General features: G+C 39.9%; 2 protein-coding genes across 3 annotated transcripts in view; both read left to right on the plus strand.

The window, feature by feature from the left end:
• Positions 1-3624, plus strand: part of LOC144057673 (immunoglobulin-like and fibronectin type III domain-containing protein 1) — a 41334-nt gene extending 37710 nt beyond the window's left edge. Inside the window, exons 22-26 of the mRNA XM_077575506.1 lie at positions 78-163; positions 261-453; positions 541-837; positions 2352-2678; positions 3429-3624. Coding sequence (XP_077431632.1) covers positions 78-163; positions 261-453; positions 541-837; positions 2352-2678; positions 3429-3433 — 908 coding nt within the window. The 3' untranslated portion in view covers positions 3434-3624. The remainder of the gene's footprint in view (positions 1-77; positions 164-260; positions 454-540; positions 838-2351; positions 2679-3428) is intronic.
• Positions 3625-6169: 2545 nt separating this feature from the next.
• Positions 6170-12073, plus strand: LOC144040991 (uncharacterized). Of its 2 annotated transcripts, none has more exons than XM_077555245.1 (5): positions 6170-6642; positions 7430-7884; positions 8156-8318; positions 10337-10759; positions 10858-12073. In XM_077555245.1, exons 1-4 carry the CDS (start codon positions 6364-6366, stop codon positions 10727-10729), a joined length of 1290 nt encoding a protein of 429 aa, XP_077411371.1. In that variant the 5' UTR covers positions 6170-6363; the 3' UTR covers positions 10730-10759; positions 10858-12073. The 2 variants fall into 2 exon arrangements, with proteins under 2 accessions (XP_077411371.1, XP_077411370.1); XM_077555244.1 differs by having other exon boundaries at positions 6172-6642; positions 10855-12073.
• Positions 12074-12479: the final 406 nt, after the last annotated feature.

The following is a 12479-nucleotide window of genomic DNA, read 5'->3' on the forward strand; positions in this document are numbered from 1 at the left end:
GTACAAAAAGTTTGTTGTTGTGAACCCTGCTTCAATGAGAGTGACACGTTATTTCTTATCTTTCAATATCTTTTTAGTGAGACCAAAGTTTACAAACAAAAATATGAAAACCTTCATGGTGGTGAGGGCAGGAAACACCGTCAGGGTGACCATAAACTTTGAGGTGAGATTCAATCTTGTAGCATGTGTTGGACTTTGACTTTGAAAATCCAAGTCAACATAACATTCTGGGATGTCATTCCTCACGGCACTTTTCATAGGCTTCCCCACCACCGGATATCATGTGGCTCAAAGACAACGGGCCTGTGTCAAAGCGAGTCACAGTGAGTAACTCAGACGGCGCTTCGCAGATCTTGATCCCTTCGTCAGAGCGCTCAGATTCTGGAATCTACTCCATTTTGCTGAAAAATTTGGCAGGACAGGAGACCTTCAGTACAGAAGTTAGGGTCACAGGTAAAAATGCTCATGCTATAAGGCAGCACATAGACAGCCCTTCTAATAAGCATCCATTGAAGTTGATATGTGAAACTGTGCTTGCAGATGATCCTAAGCCTCCCGGGCCAGTGGAAATAGAAGAAAACGTGCCTGGTACGGTACAAGTGTCTTGGCAACCTTCTCCTGATGAGAAGCTTGATGATCGGCTGCATTACACAATTTCCAAATTGGACTCGACCAAGCACACGTGGACCGCAGTGGCCGACAGACTCTTCAATAACAAGTTCACTGTTTGCAATATCATGCACGGGAGGGAATACCATTTTCGGGTCTATGCCAAGAACGACATGGGTGTGTCCGCACCATCTGAGTCACCCACCTGGGCGGTGGGGAAAAAGAAAGGTCTGTGTATCATACAACCAGGGGGGTGATGGCCGCTAAAACCTCGCATAGTCTTCGTTTGGCTTTGGTAAATTCTTTGATTTTTGTGCTCAGGCCAACACCATGGCTGACATAATAATAATATAGCATTTTTGAGCCAAAGAACAATATTGAAGTGAAGGGAGGAGCTTCTTTTAAACTGGACATAGCCTTGTCTAACCAAATAAAAGGGCTTTATCGCCATCTTGGGCATCTATAGGTGAGTATCTCTGGGGGCGGTTTGGCTCAGTGGTAGAGTGGTCGTCTCCCAACCCAGTGGTTGTGGATTCAATCCAATGCCATTCTGACCATGTCGAAGTATACTTAAACAAGATACTGAACTCCCGGTTGATCTTGATGCTGCGTCATCGGTAGGTGAATGAGTAGTACAATGTAAAACGCTTTGAGGGCCTTGAGGGCGAAAAATAAATATATATGAAGTACCATATAATTCACAAATATTCACTATTTGCAGCAGGGTTCCATTCCTGTTCCCTGCAAAAAACAAGGGTTCACTGTATCTCCATTTTTTTTTCTATACTAGCAGAAAGACTGATACCAAGAAAAAAGATCATGTTTTTTATTGGGCTTTTTTAATTTGTATTGCGTATATATATATATATATATATATATATGTGTGTGTGTGTGTGTGTGTGTGTGTATATGTGTATATATATATATATATATGTGTGTGTGTGTGTGTATATATATATATATATATATATATATATATATATATATATATATATATATATATGTGTGTGTGTGTGTGTGTATATATATATATATATATATATGTATATATATATATGTGTATATGTATATGTGTGTATATATGTGTATATATATATATACTGTTTTACACAAGCCACACAGAAATCAAATAACCTTGTATCTCCAAAATAGTTACTTTTCAGGAGACCCCCAAAACAGCATGTTTGTTCAACCTTTAACATTGCATCATCGTGTGGACTGACCAAAAGAATACATTTTTGAAAAAATATATTTTCCAAATTGTGCCTTAAGAGGTTTCAGCCCGACGCCAGCTGAAAAATATTTCTGTTTAGCTACTAGGCACAGCAAAGCAGATCAATCAGGTCATTTTTGTGAGCAAATTTCATGTATATGTTCAAACTTGATTTAAAACATAATTGATATAGACCTGCCCACATTCACTTTGCACTGTCTGTTTCCATGGCTGAGGAAGACACGGAGAGATGGCAGCAACAGAGTAAAAAAGCGAAACTCTAATAAAGTTAATTTGCATCCACACTAATTATTTATATACTATAGTATTTATTCATTTATTATTGATTGTATGGTAAAAATCTGTACTTAATATAAAAATACATTTTACATATTTATTTTTTATGGAAAAAAAAGTTAAATGCCATCTGGTGAATCTAGCAGGACACTCTGCTACTAAATTGCCACATCACAAACAACAGCTCAAAGCTTGAGTTCATGTAATCATACACAAAACCTTCCTTTTGCAGAAAAACTTTCACTGACTTTACCGAACAGAGAAGAACGTGACCTGCGATGTTCTCCGGACTTCATCGTACCATTGAAGCTGCACGCGGCGCCAAAAGGCTATGAATGCTACATGACCTGCGCTGTGACAGGAAACCCCAAACCTCGAATCACGTGGTACCGAGATCACGTCAACCTGAACACAAACACCAACTATCACATCTCAAATACCTGTGGAGTTTGCTCCATGTTGATCCTCAGCGTTAGCACTAAAGATGTGGGAAAGTACACAGTCACAGCAGAGAACGCCCTGGGCCGATCGGAATGTTCCACCATGCTCAGTGTCAGAGGTGAGGGGTGCACTTGACCTTTTAATTAAATACATACAAGTAGGTTTCTGAAGTGCCTGCCTACCCATAAAATGTGGAATTAAGTCATTTCCAAAAATGTTTCTGTCAGCAAGGGGCTTGGGTAATCTTAATAATACCATGCACACAGAGAGTTTCTCCACCATTGGCTGGCCAGTTAAGATGGCCGAGGAGGTGCCATTTAGAAGTGACAGTGGGACTACATTAAAACACTATCATGTCAAAGCCAAAAAGCTAAGCAGCAATGCAATGTTTCTCGATGCACAATTAGCAACAGCACTATAAGTGTGATCTTCTGACATAGGGAATTGTTTGAGGTTCATCTTTTTGGGGTTTTGGTGATGTGTCTTCTCTGTGTGCCACGTGCACAGATTGGTACACAAATTGACAAGTATAATTTGGCAGGTTGATGAGGTGTTGCTTCCACAAGAGTTTTGCTGTCTTTATCCGCTCTGGTGTATTCTTCAAAAGTAAAATCTAGATGTGTTAAGCAGTGGCTTATTTGCATTAGACAATTTCCCTGAAAAAAAAAAAGATCAAAAAAAAAATCAAGTTGATATTGAAAGAACTGTGACAATAGGGTGGAAAGTGCAGTAATTTTTGACTGTAATAATAATAAAAACAAAGAAAAATGTATAATTTAATGCAAAATTTTGGGGAGGGGGAGGGACAAATTATTTAATTATTATTTATTAATTATTAATGCAACATGCTTGTCTGTCTCCCATACAGAGTGAAGAATCGGAGAACAACCAGGATTGTTTTGAGGATTTCTCTCTCTCTCTCTCTTTCTTTCTTCCTTTCTTTCTAGCGCTCTCAAGATGCCTTTGTTGTTGTAGTTATGCTGCTTGGATATAATCCCTCAGTTACATGACATAATTTGTTGGTTTGTTACAAAACCTGAAATAAATGTTTTTTTTTGTCAACATTTTGTGTAGTGATTTTATTTAATTTTATCTGATTTGCAGCAGATTTTGTGGTAATTGTACATGATTAGAATACAGTGAGAGCAATTGGGTAGTTAGCTGTAGAAATACAGGCCATTCCATTCAATCAATACCATTTGCGGTCCTGGGAAATAATATCCACAAATGCATGATAAAATTAACTGTAAAATATATACTGTACATTAATCTGATTGCATATTTAATAAATACATCAATATATATAAATGTAATTTAGAATACATTTTAAATCGCTGTCTGGTCCTGTTACCGCAGTTATTTTTTTAATACAAATCTAAAATCACTATAATTTTAAAAGTTATTATTAGCATAAAGACAATATATTTCATGTATTTGCTACTTCTATGCTATAAATACTTAATAAGAAAGATTATTCCTGTTACTTTCAGTCGGTTACTTAAATGAGGTGTTTCATTACAATAAAATACCACTGTAATAAGGTTGCCTGACATACAACAGACAAATACACAATTTAAGTAGGCCTACTTCAATAAGAGAGAGTGGGGTGGGGGGGGTAGAGAGACACAGAGAGAGGGACAGAGAGAGAGACAGAGAGAGAAACAAATTTAAGTGCATTTAGAGAGAGTTACAACAAGCAAATTCGGTAACCTTGCCTGCAAGCTGAATTCTCGTGGTAGGCTATTTGTGAGTTCTCGTACACCTGAAAAACCATGGTATGATTGTGGAAAACTCCTTTGAGTGATATGTGGCTCTTGCAAGGTCACTGTTGCGGTGGAACGTTCCATAAATTTCAGGCAGTAGTGCTTGGTCAATAGAGGGCACTACGGCACCGCCACATGACTGGCAATGGCCGACACATTATTTTCTTTGAACACATCATCATCATCATCATCATCGTCATCATCATCATCATCATCATAATATTATTATTATTTTTATTTAAAAATGTATTTAGATCTATACAAACATCAGCAGGAAAAATAGTATTTAGTTAATGATGAGTAAAGCCTTTTCATGTATCATGTATGTTTTAAGAAATCTTGGCTAGTGCAGCAGTTCCTCTGAAACGCAACAGATAGGACCAACGACTATTCCACATAATTTCCACATTTTATCTGTGAATTTTCCAATTTGAGAATTTATCAATATTTTGTGTAATAGGCTATACTAACAAATGTTCTTTTTATGAAATTCTCATTGGGAAAAATATGCAACCCCTTAAAAATGATCACTATTTACAACAGTGTTTTTCAATCAATGTTGTTGCTGTTGTTTTAATCAGGGTTGAGAACACCAGTCAGTGTAAACAGAACCATAATGGTTTAAAAAAAAAAAAAAAAGCAAATTTAAAAGGAACGTGATGTGATCCAGACAGTTAATGGTGTCTTTGCAAAATGGTGAAGTCCAGGGAATGGTCAAAGAAGTGCAGAGAGGAGGTCATTTCCTTTCTTAATTAAAAATATGAATGTAATGGGTTGGGGGTCGCATGTGACTTCAGGGAACATGTTTTCTTCTATACTAGAATAAAGTGTAATGGCACATACACTACAGTAGGTGGCAGTGGTGCACTAAGAGAGTGCAGAAGGAGTGTTGGCTTATCTGTAGAGGTTTACGTACACCAATTTTATACACAGATGATACTATTTATAGTCATGATGGAGAGTTGGCATCCCCAACTCTCCATGGTGGGGGTTGTTTTCTTCTTCCTGGAGGGGCGTAACAAAAAATTATTGAGAAGCACTGATATAGCATCATAATGTGTCCAATGGACATGCACATGCACTCTATTTTCCTATAAATTTATGGGGAAAATTTATATTAAAATAATTGATTTATGGTTTTATTAATCAATATCAGGTTCGAAAAGGAAAATCGATTTAATATCGATTATTTGATATATATATATATATATATATATATATATTTTTTTTTAAGCCCAGTCCTACTAGATTGCATCACTCTACTTCATGGCAACACAACTTGGTGCTCAGACACAGTGTTAGGGGTTGCGCTGGCCTCCCCAGAACAGCCACTTGTATTTAGAATGGTAATTTTTGTTTCGTATTGACAATTGCAAGATTACGTCACAAGTCAAAATGGAGGCCTCACTCTGTGAAATGACCTTCTCTGTTCATTAAAAAAAAAAAAAAAGCATTGGACTAATTGGATTGTTACAATTTAATGGGTTTGTGAGGATTGTTTTGATTCTAAAATATGATGAAATGTCGTTTGACTATTATAACAATCCGCCTGGTTTGTATGCTAGTCACAGGCAAAGGCAATACAATACGCCATTTGTTTTCACCGTGGAAATGTGCATTGCTGCATTCTGAAAGATCAGAAACGCTAAGATGTTTGGAATTACCAATACTGTACGCCAGTGTAACGACCATGTTCAACACTTGAAAGGCATGAACATTGCTGATGTGCTCAAAAGGGGGCATGAGAAGAATGCGGTTGCGTGATGCATGACCGCGCGCCATCTCAGCTGTCATCTGCATTCTTCAGCCACGCGTGGTCTTTCCCCGCCAGTGAGATGGCGAAGCTTCCGGAGTGGACCGACAAGTACTACCGTACACGCCCCCTTCACTTCCTCTCATCCCGGTCTGAGAATTGCAGCAAGCTCTGCAACGTGCACTCAGCCGGTGTAATTTGGTAAGGTAGCGCTAAGCGCTTGTGACCCACCGCGCTTCCCTCTCTCTCTCTCCCTCCCGGAACATCGTGTCCTCTGCTCAGGCACAATGACGGCCAAGCATCGGAAGGGGAAAAGCAACCACAAACACGAAGAGGACCAAGTCAAAAGTGAAATTCCGGAAACTGAAGTTCGAGCTGGAGGGAATAGCTACACGCTTGTGTTGTTTGTATGTCTCGTCGTTGTTGTCGGCGTTGCAACTGGAGCATGGTTCTGCTACCAGCAGCACCAAACTTTGACCCACTTGACAGACACCGTAACGGGCATGCAGATGAAGGTGGCGAAGCTGCAGGCGTCACAGGAGACCATGCGACAGACTAGTGATAAGGTAAGAACTTCATTTAGAGTCAGTGATAAAATGCCAACTAGTGATTTGCTTGCAGCACCATACCCAGGCTGCAGTACACGTTGACGCTTGCAAGCAGGCAAGAGTTGTCATGAATGACCCACTGATTATCTATAACTCCAGTATATAGCAGCAACTAACTAGTAGGCTATATACCTTCTTATAGAAAGTGTCCGAGCTCATATGTTGTGGCGCCACAGCCTGCAGTTCCTGTGTTGGTATAAATAATATTATTAATAATACACACACTGGAGCCGTAAAGTGCCAAGGCTAAATTTAGTCTGTGGTTGAAGTGATACTGGAGCACAAGGGCAGACACTCTTTACTGGCTGCCTCTAAAAGGTTAACGGACAAGAATTGAAGTGAGATTTTTGTTTTTTATTTCAGAAAATGCTCAATATGAACGTAAACAATTACGTGTTTGTTTGTTTTGGCCCCTTTGTAAGTACAGTATAACTACATTTAGAATATTTTTTTTCTCATCTAGAATTAATGTTGATCTGATTTAATGATATATATAGTCACTAATCAACAATAGCTCCAGCACATGTAGTAATTACACCACCATTTACACCTAATCAAATGTACCTGAAGTGATATGGAAGGAACACATTTAACCTGTAAGAGTAATGGGACATCCTTGCAAGTTCCCTCAGATTCATTGGATTCCATATTGCTTTGGAATAAGAAGCGGTCAACAAGCTCCAGCCCGGAATTGGTAGCGTTCTTAATAAGGTGCTTAACATCCCTGTTACACTTGTCGTTGCAGATGCGTGTTTCAGATGATGTAGAAAGTCGCATCGGTGCTCTGGAAGAGGCGTACACATTGGCCCAGAAACAGGTAGACCAGGCCTTGGCTACCGCAGAGCAACTCAAAACCTCGGATCTCCCCGCTCAGGTGTTATCACTCCACACGGAGATGAAATCCCGCCTGGCAGAGATCCAGGGGACCACTGTGTCTGTGGAACAGCTGAACCAGCTGCAGGCAAGGATTCAGGGGAAGTCTGAGGAGTTCGAGGAGGTCGGGCTTCAGGCGGAGGGCCTCGCTATATTGAGCGCCGACTTGTCGAAACAGGTCCAAGCCGTGATGGGGCGCCTGGAAGTAGCAGAAGCCATGTTAGATGATGTTGCCACTCTGAGAGACAACGTGAAGGAGCAGACTGCACAGCTGATGGGCCTGCAGGTGCGGCTGAAGTCGTACCAGACCGAGATGGCGACGATCAGGTTGGAGAAAGGGGCTTTTTGTACTGGGAGGGAATACCTCCCGTCCTCTGACCCATAACATTATGTTTGCTTTGTCAAAGCCTGACTGGCTACAGCTCTGTGTTACTCTCTTGCTAAGCCTCATGAGCATATTGTAAGAATACACCAATCTGCAAAACATTGAGGCTAAATATTTCATAAATATGTTTTAGTATCCAAGCTTCGACACTTTTTATGTTTAATACTCACTAGTCAGCCTGCAATATTAAAACTGCAATATGCTTACCTTCAGAGAATTGCTGCCAAATGAGCGCTCCGCGCAGTCCGAACGGGCCGACGTGGAGGAACAGATCAGTGTACTTCAAATGAGCATTCGGGAACAGAACTCAGCCAGCCACAGCCTTCAAGCAGAACTGAAGACGAAACTGGACAACCTGCAGCGGCAGGTTACACAGGTAAATCTGAATCTGATGGTGGATATAGTGGGTGAATGCAGTGCAATATCACCACAAACAACAGAAACTCAAAGTTTGATAATACAATCATATTTATACTATAAAATTGCAGAGGACCTTGCATATGATCTCTTTTGCTTCTCTGTTCCTTACATGCCCAGAGGGAACCATCATTAACTTTTTATCTAAATGAAGCCACTAATTGCCTGACATACATTCTGTAATAGATTCACATTTCTGCTTGACTTCAACCAACTTGTACTTTTAGAGTTTTCTTTAAAGTGGTTGGGATTTTCTTTTCTTTTTTTTGCACATTCAATACACAGTTGGGCTGCGTTCACACTGCAGCTCAATTCCGATTTTTTTTTAAGTATCAGATTTTTTCATGCAGTGTGAAACAGTACAATTCCGATTTTTTTTAGAATTAGATTAGATTAGTAGAAATTCAGCCCTGCAGACGGTTCATCACACCCGTCAATAACGCAACCTCATCTTCAATGAAATGAAGATATCGAGGAGTCCCCCCTCATTCCCTCCAAATATTTCTACCTCTTCCAACCTCGCTACTCTGGCGTTATGAGATGGAAAAAATTAGCTTGACGGGTTTCTGCTCTGATTGTAAACACTGACGCTCGAGGAAGCCGAGGACAGCAGCCAAACATGAGCGTGAAAACAGTCCACCAATCGGGAGCGGGCGTTCACACAGCTTAATTTGCATAATTCATGCAGGCAAGACACACAAATCCAACTCCAAACACGTCCGCGAAAGGAGTCCGCCAGCCTACCAATCAGTGGCATAGCTAAATTTGCATATGGCACTGATAAAGGTCGCTTTCTTAGGTGGCTTGACTGGAGGGAAAATGTTGCGTTGAGTCGGGGCCATATTTATTTCTGTAAACGCTCATTGCGCACGTTGCGTTCACATTGAGGTCGCATTTGTTTTTGTAATGTTAACAGTCCATAAAAAGATCGGATTTAACAAAAAATCTGAATTGGACATCACGCCCTGCAGTGTGAACGTAGCCTTAGTGTCATACTTAGACAGACCATCACCATCAGAAGAAAATTTATACTGTACAGTTCGACAGACTTATCGGTTGCCTTTTTAAGCATAATATGCAAATATATCATCCACAAGATTGCCGACATATGTGGTGTATAACATTGGTGGACCAAGTCATGACATCATTTTTCTTATTGGTCACAGATTGCGGCTGTGTCTGAATGTCCACCCTGAATGTCTAATAACCTCTCATTCACTATATAGCCCCGCACTATATAGTGGCCTAATGTGTAATGCCCTCATTATGTTTAGCGATTCGGACAGCCAGCTCACTACTACCTCGTCGCATATCACGTGACCACCGTTCCTGTCATGACGTACTGGCACATAAATCTCTCTATTTATTGTGAATGAAAATGTTTTGAAATTGTGTCTTATGTCCTTTGTTGCACATATTATCAACTAAAAAAAATTACTTATTTCCATATTATCGAGTTAATGCATCGCTTTGATTCTCGCGCTGTCACTCGCAATGCATTGTGGTTTATATCAACGCGGTTGAGTGAGCATCAATGTTCACTACTTTTCCGAGTGCATTGTGGGTAATTTTGAGGGCCCTACATTTTCGCTCCCTGGACATTCGGACACAGCTACAAAATAGCGTGACCCTCAGTAGGGCACTATATATGGAGTAGGGTGCACATTCGGACCTGTCTATGTTCATGGGCCGACCCCAACTCTTATCGCAGGGGTCGAATGCACAGTAAATGGGCAGCATTTTTTGCCGCCTGATTTTATACTACCTCAGAAGCGCATATGGGGAAAAGCACTTAAGTCAAAAAGAGAATATACAGAAGGTCGGATTTGACAGGGAAGGAGCACATTTAAGAGTAGAACGTGTAGGTGCTCAAATGACAGATGAAGTTGATGGCCATAAAAATCCCGGGCCTTTTTGCTGTGCACGGGATAATACGGGCCTTCTAGCACATCATTTCTTGTCTTTTCTTTTTTTAAGATGGTAGGAGATGCTGAAGCTGTACCAGAGCCCGCGAAGCAAGCGGAAGAAGAGCCAGCCCCTGTTGTTGAGGAAGAGGATGCAGCTACAGATGAGGAAGCCAACCTTGTAGCCACAGAGTCTGACTCAGATGAGCCAACGCAGGAAGCTTCAGATGACGAGCCTTCTACTGAGCAGACAGAACAACTGCTTACCTCTCCAAAAACCGATGCACCACACATAGAAAGGGAGGAGATTCGGAGTGATGAAGAGGCCTTCCTGGAGGAGATGCCGCTTGATGAAGGTGATGCCAAACCAGAGGAGGATGATCGTGACGATAATGATGAGGGCGTAGTAGATGCTGAACAAGTTGAATCAGAAGACGAGGAGTTCGGCAATGAAGTGGAACTGTAGGACAAATGCATCAGAAGACATTGTGAGACAGTAAGAGAAGCAAATTATAACTATGCACAGTAGTCAAATTGATTTATTGTACCATCACATCGCTGCTAATATTCTCACCTTTTTTTGTGTCTCAGCAGAGGGGAAGAACTCCTTCCATCTACAGTGACAAATATAGAGGCATCAGTGCTTGCTGTGTGTGCAGCATACATCAGGTGACACAGGTGCGCTTTGACAGACCACTAGTTGATGAGTTCAGCCACTAAACTGAAGTCGGATGACAGGATTTCAGGTTATCTATCAATAACCTCACAAACCTCCAAAGCCTTTTTCTGTAAACACTTTCTGTCTTTCACTTGGGTATGTTCCACTTCTTCCAAAATCGGGGCTGTGTACGACACAGCAAATGCATTTTCTTGTTAACTGTAAACTGTAGTGACACGGTTTCCTTGTTTGTTTTTTAAGTGTGGGTCAGGAGGAAAAAAAATACAAGAATTGTCAGCTGTAGATCTTGGGGGAAAAATTTGACAAGAATGTCGGTGACACAGTTGGCTTCAATAATTGCATACTGTATGTGTAAGACGTTTTTATAATTTCTGGTAGGATTTGCATTGCATTTTTTAACATAACTGGGGCGTTTGTGATTAATCATAAGTACCTTCAAATTTGAATTAGTTGTTTTCTGTTACATCAAGCAAACAACAAAAATATTTTTGTCCATTAACTTAACATTAGGCTGCCAATTTATAGAACATTGGGATTCTCGGGGACAGTGTTCTCTGTGAGTTGCTTATATACTGTAAGTGTTTGTAATTCATGTACAAGCATAATTTATATTCATCTGCAGGCGAACTGAAATACACACTGCAGCTAGTTAAGGTTGTATTTAGCTATTTGGAGCTTCTATGATCAAGCACTTTGCAGCAAACAACTTGCAGTGATTGTGTTTTAGCTCAACTGGAACTAATAAGAAAAACATTGCAAACACAAGTAAGTGATTGATGTGAGGTTCATCTAGAGTCAGCTTTGGCATAACCGGAATGCTAGTCTAAAAAAAAAAATCTTGATTAAGGCAACAACTGGAGCCCAGTGTATGTACCCTGATCATAGCACCGACTTATAGATAATAGACAAATAATGACAACAACTATGCAATACAGAAAAAGCTGTGATTTTTGGTATACATTTTGAAACAATATTGTGTATTCATGTTTCCTAGACTCGTTTACTATACTTCTGTACAGTATTCCTTTTAAGCACTGCTGTACATTTCCCTCAGAATTCAACTGAACTAAGATGAACTTCAAGTTCAATTTGTCTTTGAAATAAATTTAATTATGCCGTTTTTAAAAGTGACTCTGTGTCTCATATTTACTATGTGTGTTTTTTATTTATATTATTATTAATTATTATTATTATTATTTTATTATGCTATTCCAGCTGAATTTTAGGCAAGAGGCAGGGTAGGCCCTGGACTGGTCAAACAATCATTTACACTCACACCCGTGTAAAATTTAGAAACTTCAATAAGCATGCACCCAAAAATGTTCTTTACAATATTATATTCTATGTAGTCCTACTTGTCTAAACACCGTATTCTGATTAATACTGCATTTATGAAATGTGATTTTTTTTTTTTTGCCAAATTCACCCATTTCAGGGAGCGGCCATTTTACTACTTGCTGTCAACTGAAAATAACATCACAGCTGCTCAGGGCACAGGTAACAAACAATCATGGCTTACCCGTTTTCTGAGTTTGGT

Source organism: Vanacampus margaritifer, chromosome 1 (genome assembly GCF_051991255.1).
Source record: "Vanacampus margaritifer isolate UIUO_Vmar chromosome 1, RoL_Vmar_1.0, whole genome shotgun sequence".
NCBI lineage: Eukaryota > Metazoa > Chordata > Actinopteri > Syngnathiformes > Syngnathidae > Vanacampus > Vanacampus margaritifer.

Bases quoted from the DNA above. Each gene is read 5' to 3' on its own strand.
- LOC144040991 (XM_077555245.1), top strand. From the start codon at position 6,364: ATGACGGCCAAGCATCGGAAGGGGAAAAGCAACCACAAACACGAAGAG. The intron at 6,643-7,429 runs GTAAGAACTTCA...TTGTCGTTGCAG, and splicing joins TGCGACAGACTAGTGATAAG to ATGCGTGTTTCAGATGATGT. The intron at 8,319-10,336 runs GTAAATCTGAAT...TCTTTTTTTAAG, and splicing joins TGCAGCGGCAGGTTACACAG to ATGGTAGGAGATGCTGAAGC.